General features: G+C 45.3%; 1 protein-coding gene across 3 annotated transcripts in view; it reads right to left on the bottom strand.

Moving 5' to 3' along the window:
* Positions 1 to 20,960, bottom strand: part of NR3C2 (nuclear receptor subfamily 3 group C member 2) — a 207,441-nt gene extending 186,481 nt beyond the window's left edge. Inside the window, exons 1-2 of one of the 3 annotated variants that reach the window (XM_061441080.1) lie at positions 20,844 to 20,960; positions 14,233 to 15,991 (exon numbers count right to left, since the gene is read on the bottom strand). In XM_061441080.1, coding sequence (XP_061297064.1) covers positions 14,233 to 15,989 — 1,757 coding nt within the window. In that variant the 5' untranslated portion in view covers positions 15,990 to 15,991; positions 20,844 to 20,960. Of the gene's footprint in view, positions 1 to 14,232; positions 16,005 to 19,141; positions 19,564 to 20,843 lie in introns of those variants that run through there. The other 2 variants (XM_061441090.1, XM_061441071.1) reach the window with 2 other exon arrangements.
* Positions 20,961 to 22,744: the final 1,784 nt, after the last annotated feature.

Genomic DNA, 22,744 nt, shown 5'->3' with positions numbered 1-22,744 from the left:
CCACACTCATTGTTCGTATCAGGCTTTCGTCCTGGCTTCTGAACTATGAACCCTGCTGGGTGCTGCATGTGGATGTACCTCCTGTGCCTGGTTAACTTGGAAGCTTGTACTAGCCTACAGAGAGAGACACTCTGCAGAATATCCAGCACTGACACAGGCTGCAAAAAATAAACTGAAGCCCAAATACAGGATCTTCCAATTTCTTGATTTCACTGGTGTCGGTAGATTTTCAATAGGCCTCCTATCATACTTTTTTTTCCTTCCCCTCCTCATTCTGGGAGCACAGCCAATCCCCAGCACAGCAGCTGACTTTCCCCAGAACTAACTAGAAATATTCTGATAGACTCTATTTATAGACTCAAAAACTTAGGACTGGAAGCAGCCAACCAAATTTTTCCATTCCTTGCTCCCCTCCACTATCTATCTATCTGTCCTGGGCTAACCTAAATTCCAGCCTTCTACATTTCTCAAGGGGGAACTACCCTACCCAGAATAGCTATATACCATAGGCACACACACCTCAAACATCCAAAGCAAATGCAGAGACCCTTGCATGCAATATACTGAACCGGTTAGAAGAACATGAATCGTCTGCTTTTATGTCACTGTAGAAAGCATTCACACTGATCCTTCTCTCCTGTCACCACAAATCAAAGTTGAAAAAAAAACCCAACGGCATTTCTATAAGGGATTTTACCACCTGTATCTCAGACCCCTGCTAACTCAAAAGACCAGTTTAGACATGCAAACTATTTCTTTGTTTACTTTGACAACAGTAATGATAAGGAAGAACCTTTTTTTAAACAGTGGAAGATACCTACTGGCTTTATTTTTGTTGTATTTTATACACACACACACACACACATATATATGCATACATATATACACACAAATATTTATATAGCTAACACTCGCAGAAGTCAAGTTTGTCCCCATTAGATCGGGCACAGTACAAATACACAGCAACATAAATACTGTTTCCCAAAGTAAGAATAATACTTTAGCGGACTTGTCCTTGGGCATATGACTCTCTTAATTATTTATTTACAACATTATCAGATTCTGTTGAGCATTTCATACTGCAGATAATGTATCAAAAGTATGAATTCTGAACTAGGAAGACAAGCATGCTCTGGAAGCAATACCTGGCAAATCTGGTTTTTAGTTAACCTTACAAATGTTGCTAGGAAACCGTACTCAATATTTACTTCAAGCCTTTAAAGAAACAGACTAATTCACACTAATCTACTGGTGGGGAGCATTGAGGACTTGGCGGAAGCCCCAACCTAAATTTACTCTTGACATCTCACTTTCCTAATCCACAGACCTGACGTAATATAGAAATATAATTAAGAGTTGGATATGTAGTTACCTTACATTTGCAGGACCCGTAATAGCACGGGTATTTCGGACGTTGCAGGCAGTGCAAAGTAACAGAGATGAGCAAAAAGTTCTGCTGTTTTGCTTGGGTTTGCATATACTTAATTAAAAAAAAAAAAAAAAAAGCTATAGCATTAATGCAATGTCTTCCACAAATGTCAGATGATTTTTAAATTTCGGTCCTCTACTAACAGTGGGTAATTTAACATACACCATCAACAGCTCTAATGCCTAGTACAGCGGTATATGGTACCTTAATCTGCCCAGGTGAAACATCAGACAAAGGCTAGATTGTAACAAAACTGGTAAATTGGAAACATTTGTGTTTCTACTCCTGCCCTTCAAACTGATTTTATTAAATGTATCTATAAAAAGCTGTCAAAACTATTTCTTGCAAACCTAACTGATAAGATGTTGAATATTCTCAATTTTCAGTCATGTCAGACAAAACTGCAAGTGTTCCTAGGATCTGGTGCACTATGTTTAGCTTACATCCCCTTGGGTCAATATGTGCCATTTTCCTTGCTCCTATAATCCTTCCCTTCTTTTTCATTAAATCATATTTCTTACTCTCCTGCACTCTTGATCTCAAGCTCATTCCTATTTAGTCCTGAATATTTTTCTCCCTCTGCATGAAAATTACATTCATTCCTATTGACTTACTGATTTAAGTCATGCCAACATCAATATCACCTCTGAATTTGGGGTACGCCACATGATGGAAAAAAGCCAATAAATATCCCAATCAGCAGTAACTCTTCCTACAGAGCTGGAACCAGCATGAGCTCAAAGCCTCAGATACATGGAGCAGAATTTCGAAAGAACTATACACGTCCACAGTGCCGGCACTGGAGTAGAGAAGTCCCCAGGAAAACCTACTGACCCCCACTACTGCTGTCACCCAAAAGCCTGGAAGGGGCTGCCATCTCCTCACGCCTTGAAGCATGCCAGTTTTGAGCATGAGCTTAGCTAGTGGAGGACCTGACTTCTGTGCCGCACCAGACTCTACTTCATGGACCTTCCTATAACCTTTGTAAGACGTTCTTTTAATAAACACACTATCAGGTGTTTGTGCCGAAGCAAGCAGAACCTGAAGCATCTTGAGATCAAGGAAAGGGCTAATACAGGTGGAAGGACATGGAACAATGGTGGAGGACATGGAGTACCTTATTAGTCACAGTATGGAGGGTATGAAAATAATGAAAACATGAAGCTCCTCTTCAGAAGTTAGTCAATGAGCTCAAAACTCACGTGGATCCTGTTACTACAGTGCTGATCCATTAGAAATTAAGATAGGTCTACAACTCTCTTTTTCCTCTATCTGTATTATAAATAGACTTAATGGCTGTAAGCCACTTATTCAACTCAGTCTCATATTAAAATTAGTTTAATATTAAAATCTAAATTAAAACTAATTAAAAACAGAGAACTGCAATATATAATTAGGTGAAAATCAATAAAAAAAATTTATTGACCACAAAGTAGGTTTTTTTCCTGAAATAACAATTCTAACTTGTCAAATTAGTCTGCCTAAGTTGCAGCTGCTTGTAAATACTTAACGCAGCTGCCTACAATCAATTTTGTTTTCCTTTACAGAATAGTATTATAATAAATATTAGAATACCTGAAAACCATATCAAACTCTTTCAACTAGTTGAAAAGAAGTGAAATGCACTAATTAAAAAACAGAATACAGCTTATTTGTCACTTCAGTTTCATTTCCTACTTCCAGGATTTAATTCAGTTGTTTTTAAGATTTCTCAAGTGCTGTGAAGGAAGAGTAAGTAGGTGTTCTGCTCATTCTGGACATGACTTATGAACAAATACATCTGCTGAAAACAGTGCCTCCAGTTTTTCTGTGGAATAATCTACTGTGCCTGTAACCCTGCATCTTTTTTCAATTACAGATACTTGAGTTAACAGGTGAAAATGCAATTAGCATAGAGACGGTATCTCTAGTACAGGCACTGTGCTGCAATACAAGATCTACCAAGAGAATCGGCTGGTCCTGAGGATTCACTACCCACTTTATGGGTGTTGCAAGGGTTATGCTTCATGGCAGCTCCAGCAGGGTCCCAAGGGCAGAAGCCATTATAGGCTGGAGTGCCTCAGGCAGCTCCTGAAGCATCTTCTTCTTTCACTGCTGGCTAAGCAGTATCTGTTTTTTTACTCCTCAGCTGCCCCATGATGTGAACAGCAGCACAGAAGATGGTAGCAACTGGAATATTCACTACAAAACCACTTCTGATCCAAATAAAAATGCTAACACAAACCTACCAAGCTTGTTAGCAGCCTTCTGCGCACAGCTAACTCTAAATAAATGCAGGACAATTTGCAGACCCACAATGGCTGCAGTTTTGGTCCCAGAAAAAAAAGGAAAAAACCAAAACCAAAAAACCTCTTTTCACTCCTACATATGTTAGCTCCTCAGATTTTTTCCTTCTTAATAGAATATAGCCACCCAAAACACTCATCCTTCTTGCTTCTTCCATCAAATGGGTTTAATATGAAGTGAGTAACAGTCCCTTTATCTCATTATCTGCATGTACAGTTTGAAGTTGTCATTACCACATATTTAATCAGTCAAAGTTTTCAATGCCTAATCTCCTTTTTACTGTCAAATCTTCAAAAACATAAATTCCAAGCAGTCTCAAGAATCAGAAAGGTTAGTTGGGAAACAAGTGCAAATCAAGTGCATTGTTTCATTGCAACATTATCTTATGTCATTAGTTGGCAGCAGCCATAAAGCTCTGGACCACTTCCAACATTTACTTCCATACATGAGTAGAAGCTGACACGTCTAACCCCCACACACTTTATTCATCTTCCAGCTAGTTTACTTGGATTCGGATTAAAACAAGAATTTAAAAATCCTAATCAAATCAACTAGATTGTTCTGTTTTGCCATCGTGTATGCAAAGGAAGAGTACAGTAAAGCCATGCAGGGTTTGTAGAAGCTAATCCTGCAGCAATGTGGTTTTATTTAATGCATTTTACACCCAGGTAGTCTGTGACAAAGACTCAATGCACCATTTTGACTAGCCAGTCACGTTCAGTAACTGTTTTCTGATCCTTAAGGAATATTTATTGGGCAATATTTGCTTTTAATTATTAACTTCAGAAAACCTTAGTGCTCTAAACCAAATTTAAAATAACAAAACAAAACCACAGCGCACCCTAAAGCCAAGCGAACAGGCTACCAGCTGGGGGCAATCCCTAAGAAATGGAGGAAGAGGACCTCTGCCACAGCATCCCACCAGGGCATCCTGTCCTCTCCCTGCACGGTTCAAGGTGCCCAGAGAGCTGCAGAAGCCCCGGCATGCATAGCTTCAGAGGGCATGTTTACTGCCCAAGTCTACGGACATGCACACAACAGATGACACTGCCCAACTCTGGGACGAGACCTCTTGCCAGTTACACAAAGAGACACCTACAGTGATCCAGAAGCATGCATCCCTTGAGCGAGGGGCCAGAAATAATGTGCATTTACTTTCTACTAAATAAACAATAATAATAAAAACAGGCTTATACATGGCAAATATAATGCTATACTGTCTTCAAATGAGACTCTAATTTTTTCAGCAAGTTTTCACATATCCTAGGATCAACACATATGTGAGGGTTTTGTTGTTTTGTTACGGTTCAATTTACCCAAATGAGTTTGGAAGTTAACGAAGTCAGATCTAGGAAAGTAGATCTGAAGCTCTTATTAGAGGAAGAGCTCCCTAACTGCTCTAACATACTGCACTCTCTAGCACAAATTTAATTTAGTTTAAAATAATGATGCTGACAGCTCAGATAGTCTGCCTGGAAACTGTGCAAATTTCCCACCCACCTTCATTTGCAAGGTCCCTGGCACTCCAGTCTTCAAAAGCGCTGAAGTGCATGACAGGTTTCTAGAGACAAGCCTTCAGCAATGCTAAAAGTGAGATCGCCGACCTTTCGGAGCAGCTCATATCTGAACTCAAGCCTCCTGAGGGAAAATAAAGGTTGCTGTCTTGATGCCCCAAACTTAAGGCACACTTCCAGAAGCAATCCCTTTCCTGCTCCTACTCTGACAGCAGGGACATGAAACTTGTCTGGGAGACTAGGCTCCACCTGCAGTCTTGCATCAGTCAGACAAGAGACTCTGTTTGAAGAGGGAATAAGGCTAATCACCTGCCAAAGTGCCCCGTCCGCACTCCCTTAGCTGCAGCAGTACTGACGAAGAGCCAGAGATACAAACACGATTGATTTTTCAAGGTGAGACACTGCCAGAGTAAACCAGGGCTTGCCGGTTGTGAAACCAGTTTCCAAAGGGCTCACAGAGCACAGGTCTCAGTAAGGACATGCCAGGTGACGCATTCACACGGGTACACGGATGCGGCTGCCTTGCGCAAGCTCACGGGGATGCACGGGTGCAGGCAGCTGCCTGCCACAGCCGGGCAATGTGCCTCTGATGGCACAGGCACTTCAGCGCATTCTCATACCAGCAAAACTCAGCGGCTGCCCCTTTTTCCACATGCCCTGAATCTGCCATCAAGCACAGCCTGACTTAAAACTCACTTGAGCAGGGCACTGCTTTGCCTAGAGAACTGCTCCAACCTCCCCTGGGGACTCCTGAGCCCCTCCATCCCAACGCTTTGAGGCAGGTATGGAAGAAGAGCTGGCAAACAGAAGAAATGAAGTACTATAGCGATAGATTCTGCAGGACTGCGCTACCATGTCAGCACAACACAGTAATCAGAAACCCACTGACAAAAACGCTAGCAAGACCCTACAGTTCAGCAGCTGGGACAAGTCAAAATCCTAGTCGGGACAATCATACCTACTTAATTCCCAGTTCTGACCATAACACCATTGATAGATTGTAATGGCCAAAATAAACCTCTAAAATACATATTTACTTTGCAGACTTAAGACTGAATATGAACCTGAAATGGTCATACACACACACACAAAAATGGAAGAAAGATATTCTCCCAAATCCAAAAGATTCAGAAAACATTAATAATAAAGGGTCTTTATAATCCATTTTTTTCCCCAGAAACCTAATTCCTAGGGAATTAGTTTATAAAGCCACCACTTTTAGAAACCTGGGACAGTACCTCTCGGAAGCAGACAAGGAAAGAAAAGCTAAACAGAAAACATTCCTGTGTCCTGTCCAAATTTTAGCCTGAAAGCCCATTCAAAGAGTTATTTCACCTCCAAATGCAAGCAGAAAGTACTGTTTAGAAGAAAAAATTGAAATGAGTAAAGTGATATAAAAATTGTCAGAAACATTCAGCAATTAGTCTGAAATTTGCTTTTTAACCTCAGGGTTGTAACTCTTTGATCTATTATTATCACTAACCACAATCAGCAGCGTACCCATGCACACTTAAGAAAGAGTACAAATTCCTATAAGCCATTTTACGTATTATCCACAAATACTGGATGCTGTTTCTGCTGAGATGTTCCAACCAAAGTTTACTATTTTCCTTTCTAAAGAAATATCTTTATATATTAACCTAAAAGTTACCCTACCTCCAAATATGAAATTTAAGCTACCAATTAGGACCATGATGTAAAAACGCAGCTTACAGATTTCAGGTTTGTAAAAATTTAATTTAGCAACCAGCAAACAACACATTCTAATGTAACTGCAGGAGCTTAATTCACAATTTAAAGAAAAGAAATAAAATTCAAGTTCTTTTCTTGTTACCTAACACTAACATGGGAATTTGTTATAATACAGTTCAATAAAGAAACCATCTTGCACGCATATTTATTCAGTTAGATGATGATAGTTAGATGAATAGATACAACCAGTGTTAATTATTTTCATAAGAATCCAGAATCATCAACAGCATGGGTTTGGTTTTCTGCAGCTTTCATTTTGTTTTGTTTTGTTTTGTTTGGGGGGAAGGGGAAAGTGTTCCTTGGGGACTGGGAAGAATCGAGGTAGGCTTTGTGGTTTAAATCCTTCAGCACTGATTTCAGTAAAGCAGAGAAAGACAACCACCCAGATCACATCCTTTCAGAAAACACACTGTTAAGCTCTGGTAAGCCATGTTAACAAACCAAAAACAAAAATCAGAACACCCAAACAAGGTCAAGGCTTCCTATTTAAAGAGACAGTTTATTTGAAAATGTCCCAGAAGTAAATCAGCTGTCAAAGTTTTGTAAAATTTCGGGGTTCCTGAACAGAAAGACATGTATTAACAAGGATGCACACTCACCCTGCTCCCAGGTGTGAGAAGGGAGCCCAGTGCTGAGCCAAGAGCCACTACTGCCACTCTTGTCAGTAGTGGTACTGGAGCAGGCTACGCTGGGAACTGCTGGCACAGATAAGGAAGGCCTTCCTGACCTATGAACCCTTCTCCTGTAGCGTAAGTCAAAAAAGCATGCCTTCCTCCAAGAAGTCTCCTCTGGAAGCAAAACCAATGTGGCTCCAGCAGGAGAGGGCTTCCATGAGGATCCAATAGATGGTGACCTTCCACTGCAGTTTGCACTAGTAGGGCAGCAAGCAGTCAAATCATGCCACGGTCTATTTAGGGTGCATTCAAACATGTCAAATAATGCTGCAAGGACTTGGGCAATTGCATACAGTGGAAATAGTCTTAGTTTTTTCTCCACAGATCTCTCACTCTGAGGAGACTGCAGCTAAAGTAAAGTAATTTGTATGTTGAGCACCAAGCACTGTGTAGCAACCAGCTGCATGTGAAAACTCATTAATGTATTCAACTGAAACGTATTTAATACCTGTTTTTCACACACCCTTTCTTTGTAGCTTCCTTGTCAGGCCATTTTTATCACTCTTATACAGCCATACTGCAAGACACATTTGCCAGAAAACAAGTTATGGCTCTATACTCATTTGAAAATGTAGTATTTTGGGGCCTCTGAGAGCTTAGACCTGAAATCACAGAATTCCAATGTTCTCCCAAAAAGTTTTGGTTGAAATCAGTCCATTTTTTTATTCCAGATCCTACAAGTCCATTTGAAGACTTAGTACATAAAGAAACAAAAACTGCCTTTTAAAAACATACCCTGAAAACACAAGTGCCAAGATTATGGCTTGGCAATACATTATCTCTTAGCATAAATGTGCATTTAAGATTATTTCTTAGGCTCCTGTCCCTTTCTGTCCCTTCAATTTGCTCTTGCATCCATGCCACCCCACACTACTCACCAAGTTGCCCTTTCCTGTTGGGTTTTAGAGTTTCAGAGTGAACTGCATAAGGAACCCAACTTGGGTCTCCTATACAATACACCCAAAGAGCAAAACCAGAGTCAGACCAGACAACGCATGGCCCAAGACTGTTATTTCACCACTACAAACAATATACTCTTCAGCTACAAGCAGCACCCAACAGCAACCAGTACTCAGTCCTGGGTTCAGCAAAGCCCCAACACGTATCTAGAAATCTGATTCAGCAGGCAAAGCACTTCACAGCAGGTTTAAGCTCCATGAATGCTAAGTGTTGCTTTAGTAAGGACAAGTTATGGAATCGCAGCGTAACAATTTACTCCCTCTCCAGACAATACCAGTACTGCACGTGTGTTGATACCACTGCAGCAATCCCTACGCTTACCTGCATAACTGTAACATGTATCCCATAAAACAGGATGGAAACATTTTTATACAGTACATATTTCAGACATTCGTGTCTTCCAGTCCCCATGAAAATGGACTGATCCGTACTGCCAGAATACAGATAATCACAGTTTCTTCTGCTTGCTAAGATCTGCGCACACAGGTGATCCCACCTTCCTCTTTTTCAGAAAACCATCAGAAGAAGATATCAGAGTGGGATTTTATATCACCAAAAGTGATAGCTAGGAAGCAATTACTATGATCAGAATAAACTATGGCAAACTGATTTCCAACAGCCACCTACTGCAAAGTTCAACAGTATCAACTAGCAACAGAAATGTTTTAGTAAAACACAACATTACTTACCCCCACACAAAAAGAAACAAACAATCCCTAGATACTGGCATATGTATTGCCAACAGAGCCCTTATTTCCCCAGATTTAGAAGATCTGCCCCTTTATGGAACACAGTTTTCCAGCAATGTGGACTTCTCCCTGCCACAGCACAGGAGTCAACTGATGTGTATAAATTTAAGGGGAAAATAGGCATCAGTAGCAGTCACATTTGCAAATGATACTTTATAAAGACTCTGAACTCCTTAATAAAATAGTAAAATAAAACAAAAAGCACCCTCAAGAACGTACCAAAGAAAGATGTAGAAAGTATGGGGCTGTTAAATGCATGCTGGTATGCTAAGGAGAACCTTTAGACCTCCTGCCCTGACATACTAATAGAGACTTTTAACTTCTATAGCAAGAAATACAGACATACATACACAGAAGTTTCTACTGCATCAAGATTATACCCAGAACTGTTAAAAATGGCACAAAAATATACAGAAACCTACAAAAAAAGAAAGTATAACTTTAAAAAATGTAAGAAAAAAAAGAGAGAAAAAGTACAGATTTAAGGCTACAGTCTATGATATTAAAGAATCACTGTTGAAAAAGAAAGTTTGCAGTGAATTTGTAGGAAGCAAAAGGGGAAAAGAGTCCTGCCAAGCATGGAGAATATTTTAACAGCATAGTCTTCTACCATGAAGTCAACAGCAAACAGAGGTCAAGGCCATTCATAAATTCTAAAAATAATATCTATCAGACCTCTGCCTCTCTGGCAGGTATAATTCTGATAAGTGTCTATTCTAGATAATATTTAACATAGAAGTTTATTTCCAAAAATACTTGCAATAGCCTGAAATCAGATTTAAGCAGAATCACCCATTCAAGTCAGTAAAGGTTACATATAAACAAAGATCATGCTGTTGGGTTGGTTTTTTGTTCTGTGTTGGGTTGGGTGAGGTCCTGGGGGTTGCACAAGTAGTGTCTATTAAAAAACATGTGAATGGCTCAGGAACAGATAGAAGTCCCTAAAATATTTTCAATGTTTGATCAAAGATTTGACCGTAAACCCAAAGAAGTCAATGACAGTCTTTCAACACCCTTTAACAGATACAAATCAGACTCTAGAATATCATGAAACACTGAAGAGAATTCTCCTTGTCTTAATGACAACAACTGAAATATAACTATTGATAAATGTATGCAACTTACGTTAAAATAGTAATATACTAGATTACATCACACTGTGTTACACCAGTAGAACTGCCAGGAAGAAACAACAGTAGGAGTTTCAGTCCTTTGTTTCTACCAGAACTTCTGAGAAAAGCAAATACGTATGTGTACATTCATGAGTTAATATGCAAATTAGAGGGAAAAGACACACTTGCAGAAGCAGCTTTGGGTAAGAGCTAATGCAGCGGAAAGGTCATTCTCCCCAATTTTTACTGTTGCTTCAAGCAACCACTACATTTTCTGAGGCTGTCTGGATGCGCAGTGTAGGTTTCCATCAATGACATCACACAATCACACGTATCTTCTTTTTCAAGCCCCCTTTGCTATTGTTTAGTTTAGAAACCATTATTTCTTAGGAAATGTCATTCATGGAGGGGGGATCTACACACACAGACATACAGGTATGATTCACCCTCTCTAAAAATTAAACATGTAAAAATATTTCAAAAACAAAGGCATGTTCTGCATGCATATTAGCAGGAGAAAAACATTTTTAAAGCAATAAGGGAACTTGAGTTTGCTGAAGAGGCTCTTGCAACCCAAACACAAGCAATATTATAAAGAAAGTTACCAGCGAGTAACTTAAAAAGAACCGTAACTGTGGACATCTAATAAAAGTAACTGAAGGAGAAAAAGAGAAATGTTCTGGCTGACAGCAGGGACTTGGCACAGTCAATAAGGTAGCAAGGGATTTTAAATGCCTAAACTATGTTTAGTAGATACTATCAGCAAGTATAACTGACTTGAGAAAGGCGATATTCTAACAGGGAGAAAAAAAATTAACGTTTAATCTAAAGATTCACTCTTAGTGTGAAACGTCTTCTTCATTCCTGGTCACCCACTCCTCTTCACCATGTCAGCTGCAAGACAGACGCGGTCCAAAAAAGGTATGTTATCAAGGTTCAGAAAGCAATGCTGTCAAAACAAGATATACTCAATGCTGGTCATTTATTGACTTAAGAGAACCGTGTAGCCTATTTTTTCCCTGCACCTTAGTCTTTGCTTATGGCAATTTATACTGCAGCATAAGTATACCTGAAAAAAGATGAAGACTTACACTACCAGAAATTTAAAAATATTGCAGACTTTGAAGGGTTAATCACAGCTGTAGAAGTCTGCAAAATGTATGATGCCTCATATGGTTGATACATCAGGGAAAAAAAGCCTGACTGGAAATAACAAGGATCTAGCTTGGATGTAGAGTGCAGAGATGCAATGCTGCTGAAATGATCACATGAAGGAAGAAAGACTTTACAACCCCCATACCATGCTGACATGGGACAGCTGAAACCCACCTTGGGATATCAGGCCTGACATGGTTTTAAACTATGAGTGCTTTATTACAACACTTTGGAGCATGAACAAACTTGTGCCCGATTTCCTCTTGTTTTAGCTGGAACGCAGCACAGAAATGAAAAGCAAAGATCAGTTCAAGGTTCGTTAGCAAGAGTGAGCTTTTACATGTGTAACACCCTCAGATGAGTCTTTCAGATTTGCCCTGCCAGCAGACAAATACCTGAGCAGGCACCTATTCATTCAAATCTGTACTGCTAAAATGACCTCTACATGAATTTACCTTGGAACTTGTAAGGGCTTTGCACAGGCTCCCGGCTGCACCTGTTAGCATAAAGCCACTGGCAAGCGCAACACTTTGTTAAATAATGGGGCTGAGTTTAGAGATTTGAAATGATGACACATGTCCTAATCTGAACTACAGATCAGGATGCCTGAAGTGTCGCAACCTTGCAGATCTCCATCACCTGAACAGAACTCCACAAATGCAGCAATAGCTCTGAGCGCTAAAAATTGCAGGATTTCAATCCTGCAAAGTAACAGCTCTGCTTACCTTCATATCTTACTGAGATAGGAGCGGAGAGAACAAAGACAGGAAAGTGTATCAAGCCTGTGTCATCATCAAGCCTGATGATATACCCATTTACTGGTATAGAGGTAAACAGATGGGAAGAGCTACCGTGGACTAATGTCAGATGAAGAGACTCCTTTGAAAGCCTCATGAGAAACTGTCATTCAAAACGTTAACTACTGATGACAACCATGCTCCTACCTGCATTTCTCTATTTAACGTGCATGTCCCTGCAAAGATGACAACCTTGACTCAGCGCAAGCAGCACTTACGCAAGAGTTCTCATGGCTGGCAGGAGCTACTTGCCCAAGTAACAGTGCTCAACCACAAAGGCAGTAAAATACTGGGTCTTTATTTTCAGGCATCCCATCAGTCTTCTGGTGAACTTTTCTCACCATATAAATAATGCATTTTATGAAAATTTCATCAGGTAAAATAACCAGAAAACAGCAACTTCATCTTCCTTGATTCAGGAAAACACATTTAAGCCAAGCCTGGATGGTAACAAATATCCAGCTACATGCAAAGTTCAGTATGAAGGTGGGATATAGCCCTTTTAAGTTGAGAAAGATGTATTAAAAAGTACATTCTTTAGAGACTATATCTGAAATGGTCAAAGCAGAAGTGAAGCATGGCTTGCAAAACAGTAAGGAGATTGCAGAGGTAGCGAACAGATCTGAGAATAAAGTGAAAATATTTGAAGTCTTTTTTTTCCCTCATGGATAGATAGGCTCTTTTCCCTCCTCAAAAGCATCATTATTTTAAGTATTTTTTCATTTCAACACTATTTCTTCAGAAATATTTAGCATCATATAAATATGGAAAACACTACTCATCCTCTTCACCCCACTCCAAGAATAAGGCAGACGTTTCATTCCCTGAGGGCAGCTGCATATCTCATGATGAGAAAAAAAAAAAAAGACTTGAGAAAGGTAAAGGCAAATTCTGTTACTGATTATTTCACTGAGCTTTAGCACAAAGCTTTGGCAAGCCTGTTTGACACAGGAAGAGTCTGTGCAACTATTCTAACTAAGTCATACTGTCAGATGCGCTTAATAACTTGTAACATTGATTATGAAACCAGATAGTTCATGAAAGTAAGTGTCCTTTATGAGATACATGAACACCTGTTTGCTGAAGAAGTGCATGCTCTACGAGTCAGCCAAGGAATACAAATTCAAACGACACTTGCATATTTCTCTTCCACCAAAAGTGAGGAGATCAGTTTATCCATTTATCCCTTTCAAATGCGTCAAGTTTTAACAGCCCTCCTCCTTCTGGAGGCATTTTTCTATATATACAAACCAAATGTTCCTACAGTTAAAATACAGAAATAATATGTTGCCAAAGGCTTGTAAGGTTTAGTTTTTACACTTAACCAGTTAAAGTCCAGCGCAAACTTATAATCATGCATCTTAACAAAAACAGATTCCTGACACTATGGTTTTCTTATTCTCAACATTTCATCTGAGGCACAGCACACTCAAACACCAGCTAAGAAAGAATAACCATTATAGGACACACGAGAGCAATTTTACTAAGCTCTCATTATAGGAAAAACAACATTTATAGTAGTAAGAGCTCATAAACATACTAGAGCTACACATTCAAATCTAATAACTATAGAATATAATATGTTCTTTTTAAATATTAAAGCCAGCATTTCGTTTTTGTTAAAGGCAGAGTAAAAACACAGCAAATCTAACAATAAGAACTGAAATGCAAATGAAGAATTATGTATCAGCTTGAGAAATACTGCCCTAGTCCCCATTTTAATCCATGCCTTTTATGTTTAGTGCAGGGGAAGAAGAAAATAAAGAAGGGAGAGGTAGAGGACAGAAGTAATTTGCCTGCTCACCTGGACACATTTTCTGGAATGTACTCTAGAACTGGATACCCATCACTTCGTCTGGATGCCAACTCCGAATGCGACTTCCAGGTCTCCACTAGCGTGCTGACAGGAGGGAACGAGCTCAAGTGCTGAAATGCCTGCTCTCGAGCAACCGGTCGCGACAAAGATATCGTGCCTTGGGCACCGATCCTGTAGTGAAATGACTGTCCACCTGAATTTACACCCACAATGGCAGAGGATGGTATACTGTTTTCTTGGTAGTAGCTGCCATCATCAGGCTCCTGCTTAATGCCCATACGTAGGCCTGGATTTGGAAAACCGCTACCTTCACAACTTCCGTCAAATGAAGAAACAGGTGGTCCTAAAATCCCAGAAAGAGAGTAATAGTCTTTGTCATCCATAAAAGAAAAATACGAGCCATCTGTAAATGGGAAAGGATTTACTGTTTGATTCCCTTTAAAAGACGCACCAGAGCAAGGATGCTTGGCTGACTCTTGCTTCACTGGTACTGAAAAGGGGGAATCGGAGTTTATTTTGCTGCTGTCACCAATGCACGCGCTGCCAAAGGAACCGTCTGGCTCAGGCTTTATGAACTGAACAAGGTTCATCTGACTGTTGTTGGAGATGGCGTCCTCCATTTCCTCCATCTTAGGAAATGTGAGTTCTTGAGCACCCTTGTCTTTTGCTTCTGGACTAGGAACAGTATCTTGGCTTCTGCTAGGTCCCGCTGGTGTGCTGGAAGCTGGGAATCCTAGGGAGTTGTTTATGGGGCTACAGATGGATGATCCCACAGTGCTAACTGCTGGACTAGAACGAGTGGACCTATTATTGGCATTGGAAGGGCTGGCAATGGAGCTCCTCGAGTTCAGGTTCGCAGGACTGGACACAGAAGATCGCATAGTGATATTACTGGGACTTGAGACAGGAGATTTCACGCTGCAATGACTGGGAGGACTAGAAATTGGTGATTTCATGCTACTTATAGGGCTAGAAAGTGGAGACCCCACATTGCTAACGTGTGCGGGACTGTGCAACATAGACCCCCGGTTTTCAACGTTCGGCGAGCGTGACAAAGGGGTTCCCTGGCCAATGGGGCTGTGCACGGCAAAGTTCCCAAAGTTAGCAGTAGTTGAGGACACAGAGTTAACTCCCGCAGGACTACACACCGAGGAAGCCATGTTCTGAGGGCTGCAGCCCGAAGGGCTTTTCTCTTGACACATGATAGGGCTTTTGACAATAGCGTGCATGGCACCACCGTTTACAGTGCTCCCAGAGTCCGACATCAAAGACCTCAAGGGTCTGCTGGTGCTGTGGAGGGGAGAAGAGCAGTGGCCATTCTCCTTGTAGAGCTTCACCAGCTGCCCCACATTCTGGTACATCTTCCCTGGGCTTCCCTGGTTCTGCTGATCGTAGGGGTAATCGGCATCTCGTATCGAATCCATATATAAACCCATGGACTCGGCCACTGTTGCTGACAGCTCCTTGGATTCCGTTTCAGTTTTGATGTCAGAGGGTAGAAGACCAGGCTGACTGCTGTCTTGCTGCAGGCAGGAGAGTAGCTCAGGCTTTTCTTTGTTGTTTCCTTGAGCGCTGCTGTTTGCAAAAGCTCCAGCAGCACAGCTTACGTTTACAATCTCCATATAGTTATTGTCATCAGTCTGCTCTCCAGCACCTATAGAATACTCCACAGACTGAGAAACTTGACCCCACCGTCTCTCCATATCTAAGCCTTCTGGGTAGCTGTGGTATCCTTTTGTCTCCATAACTAGCAAAGACATATACAAAAAAGTTAAATTAATAAATGACAGGACAGTGTGACTTCCTAAGGAAATTTCCTAATTTCCTAAGGAAACAAGGCGTATCCGCTCACTCTGTCTATCCTCTTCTCTGCCTGCCAGTCCCGTTTCCCTGCCCCATCCATCATCTCTCAACCATTTGTGCAATTTCAATCAAACCAAGGGAAAAGGTCTCACAGATATGACAGCCCTATAGACTCTGAGAGAAAATGCTCAGCAGTCAGAAAAGATCCAAATTATTGCTCCCAGCCTTGCCCCGAAAAGAACAGCTCTGCAGCATCAGCACAACCACTGCCCACCGTTGCTGGCCACAGCCCCACGGTCAGTGCTGCCCCTCTCTCAGGGACCTGGAAGAAAGGGAAGGGGGTAGCAAGGACAAAGGGGGAACCAGAGAGGTCCTGAAAGGACACACTGGTGGTAGGCAGGGCATAAACGCTGTGGAAATTGGACATTACATCTCTGCTCCTCCAAGGACCTTGCACTACCATACTACAGGGAGAGCAAAGCAAGGCAGGCTGTTGTGCTAAGGGCGTTTCTCTTCATCACCCAGTGTAACACAGGATGCTTCAGAAGGAAGCAGTAGTTCTGAGGGGCCAGGATCTGGTCTGCCCCTTCACAGTTATGCAAACTGTTTGTACAATCACCTGAGGAAACCTGGAGGATTGGCTGGGCAGGAGGAGAAGCAAGCTAAATGCAAGCTAAATGGGAAACGTTTCTGCCACAGAGGAAGGGCATCAGATTAGGCGGGGATGCATGGCTGTTAAATGGATCTGTAGTTCTGCAAACCTCCACGGCAGTCAGGAAGAGGAATATATCTAGAGAAGTAAACCTTGTTCTAAAACAGACCCTAAAAAAAACCTTCCATCCCGCAGGCCACTCTCTCGAGGAAGGGAGCAAAATGCATGACCTAGCTACCCGTGTTCTGAACATCATGTGTAAGTAACAACAATTTTATTTCCTTTTTTTTTTAAAACTAATAGGTTTACAGTATCATTAGAACTGTAGAAACTCAAGTGCCAATAGTTACAGTATCAATATTATGCAAATAGTTTTTCCTTTCAGAATGTACTGATTTTCCAACATTTGATTTCATGTTTAATCCCATTACTTAACACTACTTAAAAATGTTATTATAAAGAAAATCATAAAACAACCCCCCAAAAAAACTAAATTAATGACTCAAATACTCTTTCCCCTTACTCTGACCTATGGCTCTATGCCTACATTCCCCTCAAGCAAATTTTATTAGAAGACAGAATCATGTGTATCCCACCACCACGAGTATCAAATCACATTCCTATAGTCTAAATTTCGAGACAGAAGTCCCTACTTTCATACAAAGTCACTCCCAGAAAATCTCCTACCCCTGAGTTAAGTGCTGAGCAAGCCTAATTCCTAGATAAATCAATTGCAGCTGCAAGTGACCAGAATTTCTGAAAACCAGTAAACTTATTTAAGGCTTAAAATTAGGATGTAAGTGAACTTTACCCCTCAGAACCACCAGCAGAACCCCTGCCTACCAGGAAATCCCAGTTATAGGCCTAACATTGCACAGGTGCACAAGCCTTGCAGCTACCTCTCCCACAGCTGTAAATTTCAAACTCCATACATAATCAATAAGTGAGCACACTCTGAAACTTCAGCAAATAAAAATCCAGGTCACACAAAGGAAAAAGAAATAAAAAACTGGAATGGCCTGGTCCTGCACTTGCACAGAGAGAAACACCGTCTGGGCCATACATCTGAAAGGATCATAGAACAGCAGAAAGAGTAGCTGTGGCCTGATACAAGTTCTGTTTAAAATGACAGCTATACACCAGTAAAATGCAGCAGCAAACAGGTTCTCGGGGAGTGCTGTTTTCTGTGCCTTGGTGGGTATTGGAAGTGAATAACCATTTCACGGCTTGCTGACAGCATGAGGGTTTGGGTTTGTTCTTCTCAGCAGAACTTATTACAACTTGACTAGCATGTTTATCTATGGTATCCACACTTCACCTATTGCACAGACATGCCTTTTTACTAACTTTCACTACCTGAATTTGACTGTGGGCTAACACAGACCACAACAGAAGCCGACTCATGTTACATATCAGAGCCAAGACCATCTGATATTCTGCAGAAGGAAGCTTATATTATGAGCACAGCAGTTTCCCCAGGACACACACCACACACCCGCCCCCCCCAAACAAGAAGTACTCGGACACTGCGAGTTACGTATTTCACCCCAAACATATCAACAAACACAGACCTCTGCAGTATAAGTCTCTGATCAATCAGGCATGAAACCAGTTTCACAGCAACAGTCGAATAAAAAATAGAAATCAAATGGTACCTGGTATCCCTGCAACCAAAAGGTCACCTAGATACAGGAAAACCTGAAGTAAATCCCGTTCCGTAAAAAAATCCTAACTCGATGGCTCGAGCGACCACCCACTTCTTATTACCCGGTGTTTGTAAAGCGAAATTTAAGTGTCACTGCCTGCGAGCAGCTCCGCCGACATAAAACCGACCAGGAGACAGGAGTTTCGTCTCGAGACATAGGCTAGGGTTTGCCCCCTCTTCCCCGGGCACCGAAGCAGGGCGGGGAGCGCGAGTAGTGTCCCTCGTGTCCCCCGCGGCGTGGGACTGCTCCCTCCGTCCTCACACGGACGGACACGCGTGTGAACGACCGCGCAGGCAGCGCTCGCCTCTATCTTCCTATCTGCCCTACGCGGCGCGGAGCATCCATCACAGCAGCTCCCGGCCACTACCACCGCTCTGAACTCCTAATCCGCCACCCCAAACTCCCCGTCAGCTGTCCCGCAGGTACAATCCGGATTATCCTCATGGGAAAAGCCAGCAGTGCCCGGGAGCTCCCTCCGTCCTTCCCACGCGTCCGCCGGGGATCGACTCGGGGAAGATAATGGGGGGGGGAAGCGGTTAGGAAAGCCCAAACCCGCTCTCGGCCCCTAAAGCGATGCAGGAAAGCGCTTTTTCTCCCGCGCAAGCAACACTCTCCACCCTCCACGGTGGAGAGGGTCCAGGTAACCACCATACCCCCCCCCCCCCCCCGGAGAGCACTGAGGGGTGCCCCCGGGTGCCGACCCCCAAAGTGACCCCCACCGCCCCGCCAGCCCCACCTCAGGGTGCAGATCGGGGTGCCCCCCGCCCCCCGCGTCGGCCCCGGTCCCGCGGTAACTGTTGCGGCGGGGCGAGTCCCGGAGCCCCAGCCGGAGGGGCGCGGACCGGAGCGGAGGGCGGCGCGGAGCGGAGGAGCGGTCTGCGCTCAGCCCCCTCCCCTCCGTCCCGCCCGAGGCGAGGCGAGGCGCGCCGTGCCGCGCCGCCCGGTGACACGGAGCGGCACTCGGGAGGGGACGTGAAAAGGTGCCAAGTCCTTTAAAAACATGTCACATGCCCACCTAAAGTCGAAGTTTACGTCCCGCCCCCAGCCCGCCCTCATTGGCGGGCGGGACGCGGAGGTACGCGCGGCTGGGGCCGGCCCGCCGCCCCATTGGCTGGGAGACAAGTCAGTCACCCGCCGGGCGACATGACTGATACAAAGTTGCTGCGACACAGGCTGGAAAACGCATCTCCTTAAAGCCGCAGCGGCAGCCGCGGCCGCGCAGCCCCCGTAGCGCGCCCCGCCGGGACCCCAACCTTGCCGCCCCGACGTGCCCCCGGGGAAGGGTCGTGGGGAGGCGAGCGGGAGCCCCCCACGGGCCGGTGATGTGTGTGCGGCGCGGCCGCCCCCCCCCGCCCGGTGCCCGTGCCGCGCCGGCGGCAGGGCCAGGCATCGCGTCTCCGCCGGACCGGGATTTCCGCCTTGCAGAGACGCATGAATATGCAGCCGTGGTTTAACCGAGAAATGAAATGAAATAAAGGAGTGGAGCGCGGGAGGGTTCAAGGACTCGTCCTCCGCTGGCCGTCGCGCTGGCCCCGCTCCGCGGCAGCCGCGCATCCCGCCGGGCGTCCCCTCCCCTGCCTCCCCCCGTCCAGGGGCAGCGAGAGGGGTCACCGGGACAGCCCCTGGCTCCGGGGTGCAGCCACCCCGTTCTCCCGCCCGGTGTCCCGTCCCCCCCCCCCCCCCCCCCCCTGGTGCCCGCGTCCCTGCTTCAGGAATATCCTTTTCCCAGGGAAGCACCAAAAAAAAAAAAAAAAAAGACGCCAAGCAAACTTTGAGGCGATGCGCTCCCAACTCGCTCCCTAAATAACACCCCCGGCGAGCAGCCGGCAGCCACTGACGCACGCTCCCAAACAGCCCCAGCACCCCCCGAGCCCCACTCCCGGCCCCGACCCGGCGGAGACAGTTCCGCGGGGTAACAGGGGTGCTACTGGGAGCGGGGCGGTGGGGCTGAGCCCGTCGGGGAGCGGCGGCACCGCGCTGGGCACCGCGCACCTTCCTCCAAAATCACCCCCTGCGCGCACGCACGCACAGAAGCGCGCAGGTCCGCGTTCGCCCCGGGGAGCGGGGTTTGTGTTCGACAGCCACAGCGACAGCGCAAACATCCCCAGGATTTGGCGTCACGTGCCCCTCTCATTTGTAGGTTCTGTCAAACATCGACCCGCACTCACGGCCCCGCCGGGCACCGGCCGAGGAGGCGGCGGCGGATCCCAGAGCGACCCGCGGAGCAGCCGTCGCCACCGCGCTTCCCAGCGGCGCTGGCGCGGGCGCTGCCGAGCTATGGACGTGTCCTTCCCGCGAAGTTTTCACTGATGGGGACGGGACCGGCCGTGACCTGGATATGCCGGCTGGTGTAGCGGACACCCGCCCGGCCCCCGCCGCCCGCCCCTCGCTCCCCCGCGCCGCTCCGCGCCCCGCGCAAGTGTCCGCGCTGCACTCACCTCCTCTACGACATGGTGGCGCGGCGGGAGGAGGCACGGCCCCCGGCTACTGCGTGCAAACCATCCGGGAGCCCGCACCGACACCGAAAGGGGAAAAAAAAAAAGGAGAAAAAAAGGGGGGGGGGGGAAAGTAGTACGCGGAGAAACGCCGGGAGCGGGGCCGGGCAGCGGGCAGGGCGCTGCTCGCGGGGTCGGCGGGAGGCGGCAGCAGGGTGTCCGCGACTCGGCTCGGCGCAGCCGGGCGGACAGCTCCCACCATGGACGCCTAGGTGGGTGGGTGTTCCCGCGGGTCACACCCTCGCCCGCCGGCGGAGGGGAGCGGGGGGTGGATCCAGCACCGGCGGGAGGGGGGGAGATTTAGGAGAGGGAGAGAGAAAAGGGATCGACGGAGAGAAAACACCCTCCAAAAAGCAAAATCCAACCGCGAATAAAAAAACTTATGTCATTCCAGGTAAAACTCCCATCTGCGCCACCAAGGAAGAGGAGGGAGGAGAGTGGCGAGGGTGTAAACTTTTTCCTCCCCCCCCCCTCCACTCCCCTCCCGCCCTCCCGGTGCCGCCCGGCCCGTCGCAGCGGCCGGCGGCCGCGCCGCCCCCGTCGTCCCTTCCCGCGCCGCCCGCCCCGGCGGCTCCCGGCGGCGCGGCGCCGCGGGGTTTCTCACGCACGGAACCCGCCGCCGCCGCCGCTGCCGCCGCCGCCGCGGTTCCTGGTTCGCGGAGCCGCCGGAGGAAGGGAAGGAGGGCGGGCGGCAGGGAGGCAGGGCGGGCGGTGGGGGAGGAGTGTCTCCCCGCGCCCTTCCCCAGGCGGAGCGTCTCTCCCGGCCCCGGCGGCGGCAGCTTCGGAGCCTTTCCCCCCCCCCCCCCCCCCCCGCAGTTCCCTCACTCCGACCGCTCAGGTCGGCCCTGGGACGGGGGTTCGGGAGGAGGCTGCGCACCCCCATTGGGCCTGCTCCTTCCCTCGCCACCTCCCGCCGCTGCCAGGGAGGGGGAGCCGGGCCCCTCTCTGCCCCGCAGTGTGGCCCGGGTTAACGGAGAGGGGATGGGGTGCGTCTCTGTGGCTGCAGTGGAGCAACCCGTCCTGATTTCAAACGTTCAGGTGCAAAAAAAAAAAAAACCAAAACAACAAAATCGGTGCTAACACCGATACCGGCTTTAAATTAATATTTCACTTGTGGCTAAGACCTTTTTAAAACTGATTATTTTTAAGTTCTGGGCATTGAATGTTTCTATATTTAAACACTTAAGGAAAATAAATGAGGCATTGTAGGGAGGAAAATGTTGGCCCTATTTTAATATCCTCAATGAAGTCTTTAAACGTGTAAAAGGACTGCTTACAGGAAATTTTACCTGTGCTTAAGCCTCTGTGGGATTGAGGCCTTGGAAAAGGCGGGTATCAGGCATCTGTCAAAGTTTGTGGGCAACATGATAAATGTTAAGCACGGAAGCATACAGTGCTGGTAAGGTCAGACTTGGAGATAACGGCACATTCAATAGCTTAATTTCACAATTAGTTTACTGTATTATTGGAAGCAAATCATATTTCACTGTGCCTACGCTAGTGCTCTATTTTTAGTCCTAATGTAGCTAAAAAGGAGGAACCTACCAAGATATAGCATCAAATGTGAACAATTCTCTCTCTTTTTCACTCATGTCATGCATCTGGTTTGAAATGCAGCTAATTTATTAATCGAGCAGAGCTACTGCAGATGGGTTGCAGGCTGCAATTCCAGGGCAGAGGAAGGTTCTATGCAACTCTGCGAGTTACCCAGCAAATCACAATCCTGCAATAAGATCCCAAGCACGTTGGCTGCTCTATCAATAACTGCCGTACTGAGCACAAATATTTTATGTTAATTCATAGTGATGGTGTATTTGGCTGATGGGTTGCACTTCTTTTGTCTT

The sequence above is a fragment of the Pezoporus flaviventris genome, unplaced genomic scaffold (assembly GCF_033815535.1).
Source record: "Pezoporus flaviventris isolate CSIRO_AGI_PZ_B2104156 unplaced genomic scaffold, CSIRO_AGI_Pfla_v1 ptg000002l, whole genome shotgun sequence".
NCBI lineage: Eukaryota > Metazoa > Chordata > Aves > Psittaciformes > Psittacidae > Pezoporus > Pezoporus flaviventris.
The sequence above is the reverse complement of the archived record's forward strand: the minus strand, read 5'-3'. Positions and strand labels throughout refer to the sequence as shown.